The sequence below is a fragment of the Clinocottus analis genome, unplaced genomic scaffold (genome assembly GCF_023055335.1).
Source record: "Clinocottus analis isolate CAN_PGR_092001 unplaced genomic scaffold, fCliAna1.0.p SCAF_77, whole genome shotgun sequence".
Classification (NCBI taxonomy): domain Eukaryota; kingdom Metazoa; phylum Chordata; class Actinopteri; order Perciformes; family Cottidae; genus Clinocottus; species Clinocottus analis.
The window spans coordinates 132,501-135,000 of record NW_027176237.1 but is presented as its reverse complement, the minus strand read 5'-3'; the positions used below and the strand labels follow the sequence as shown (position 1 = coordinate 135,000).

Here is a 2,500-nt window from a genome sequence, read left to right as displayed (position 1 = left end):
GTACTTTAGTGTACTTCCTGTAGTGTACTTCGGTGTACTTCCTGTAGTGTACTTCAGTGTACTTCCTGTAGTGTACTTTGGTGTACTTCCTGTAGTGTACTTAGGTGTACTTCCTGTAGTGTACTTCAGCGTACTTCCTGTAGTGTACTTCGGTGTACTTCCTGTAGTGTACTTCAGTGTACTTCCTGTAGTGTACTTCGGTGTACTTCCTGTAGTGTACTTCCTGTAGTGTACTTCAGTGTACTTCCTGTAGTGTACTTTGGTGTACTTCCTGTAGTGTACTTCAGTGTACTTCCTGTAGTGTACTTTGGTGTACTTCCTGTAGTGTACTTCAGTGTACTTCCTGTAGTAAACAGGTGGAGCTGCAGCTCCTCCTGCTGGACACACAGAGCTCTGCAGCTTCTGGACTTTAACTTCTCTTTATTATTGAAATGTCAGAGTGTGTGTCTCAGAGTGTGTGTCTCACCTGTATAGTGTGTGTCTCAGAGTGTGTGTCTCACCTGTATAGTGTGTGTCTCAGAGTGTGTGTCTCACCTGTATAGTGTGTGTCTCAGAGTGTGTGTCTCAAAGTGTGTGTCTCACCTGTATAGTGTGTGTCTCAGAGTGTGTGTCTCAGAGTGTGTGTCTCACCTGTATAGTGTGTGTCTCAGAGTGTGTGTCTCAAAGTGTGTGTCTCACCTGTATAGTGTGTGTCTCAGAGTGTGTGTCTCAGAGTGTGTGTCTCACCTGTATAGTGTGTGTCTCAGAGTGTGTGTCTCAGAGTGTGTGTCTCACCTGTATAGTGTGTGTCTCAGAGTGTGTGTCTCAAAGTGTGTGTCTCACCTGTATAGTGTGTGTCTCAGAGTGTGTGTCTCACCTATATAGTGTGTGTCTCAGAGTGTGTGTCTCACCTGTATAGTGTGTGTCTCAGAGTGTGTGTCTCAGAGTGTGTGTCTCACCTGTATAGTGTGTGTCTCAGAGTGTGTGTCTCACCTATATAGTGTGTGTCTCAGAGTGTGTGTCTCACCTGTATAGTGTGTGTCTCAGAGTGTGTGTCTCAGAGTGTGTGTCTCACCTGTATAGTGTGTGTCTCAGAGTGTGTGTCTCACCTATATAGTGTGTGTCTCAGAGTGTGTGTCTCACCTGTATAGTGTGTGTCTCAGAGTGTGTGTCTCAGAGTGTGTGTTGGAGCTGCGTGTTCAGGCTCATCAGGATCATTAGAGTCCAGACGAGCGTCCTGATTTCCTGCAGACAGAAAACACACCGTGAGGTGATCACAACACAACAAAGTACTACTGAAGTACTTGTGTACCTGAGTACTGAGGGACATCGTAAAACGGTTCAGCAATGAAACTAAAGGTTCTCACACACACACACACACACACACACACACACACACACACACACACACACACACACACACACACACACACACACACACACACAGTTGCGTCTCACTGAGGTTGACCCAGAGGGGCCTTCAGGGCCTCTAAGTCTTCTCTGCTAATCACAAAGTTATATCTACTTTATAATTTAATAGTTTTACACAAATACACAACATTTATTATGTTGATGGTTTCGTGTCACAGATCCTGAAAGTTTACCTGAGGTTTACCTACAGGTTAGCTAAGGTTAGCTAAGGTGAGCTAAAGCCTGCGGCTCGCGTAGTTTACCTGGTAAAACTGGTGGTCTTACCAGAGAAACAGGAAGTGATGCAGCGCTAGGAACCCGGCCCCACTCTGTGGTTGTCATGGTATCGTCCTCTTCCTCTTCATCGATAAACGGCTCGCTAAACTTCTCCAAGTCCTCGCTAGTGCCGTTACCTGAACGCACCACAGGAACAACACCTTAAAATCACCTTTAACACGGGAAGAAAAACATGAAACAATCGGGTCTGTTAGCTTCAGAGCTAAACGTTGTGTAACTGTAGAAACTGTTAGCTTCAGAGCTAAACGTTGTGTAACTCTGTAGAAACTGTTAGCTTCAGAGCTAAACGTTGTGTAACTCTGTAGAAACTGTTAGCTTCAGAGCTAAACGTTGTGTAACTCTGTAGAAACTGTTAGCTTCAGACCTAAACGTTGTGTAACTCTGTAGAAACTGTTAGCTTCAGAGCTAAACGTTGTGTAACTCTATAGAAACTGTTAGCTTCAGAGCTAAACGTTGTGTAACTGTAGAAACTGTTAGCTTCAGAGCTAAACGTTGTGTAACTCTGTAGAAACTGTTAGCTTCAGAGCTAAACGTTGTGTAACTCTGTAGAAACTGTTAGCTTCAGAGCTAAATGTTGTGTAACTGTAGAAACTGTTAGCTTCAGAGCTAAACGTTGTGTAACTGTAAAAGCTGTTAGCTTTAGAGCTAAACGTTGTGTAACTCTGTAGAAACTGTTAGCTTCAGAGCTAAACGTTGTGTAACTCTGTAGAAGCTGTTAGCTTTAGAGCTAAACGTTGCGTAACTCACTGAAGAAGCTGTACTCGAAGGTGGCGTTGTAGTCGTCGTAGTCTGGAGCCGGTGTTAGGGCATAATA

At 44.2% G+C, this 2,500-nt stretch overlaps 1 protein-coding gene across 1 annotated transcript in view; it reads right to left on the bottom strand.

Annotated features, from left to right (window-relative positions):
• si:ch211-191i18.2 (uncharacterized protein LOC564095 homolog) overlaps window positions 1–2,500 on the bottom strand; it is an 8,351-nt gene that overhangs the window by 3,004 nt on the left and 2,847 nt on the right. The window contains exons 2-4 of the mRNA XM_068567120.1: window positions 2,434–2,500; window positions 1,675–1,802; window positions 1,123–1,224 (exon numbers count right to left, since the gene is read on the bottom strand). The exon at window positions 2,434–2,500 is cut by the window's right edge and continues 14 nt beyond it. Coding sequence (XP_068423221.1) covers window positions 1,153–1,224; window positions 1,675–1,802; window positions 2,434–2,500 — 267 coding nt within the window. The 3' untranslated portion in view covers window positions 1,123–1,152. The remainder of the gene's footprint in view (window positions 1–1,122; window positions 1,225–1,674; window positions 1,803–2,433) is intronic.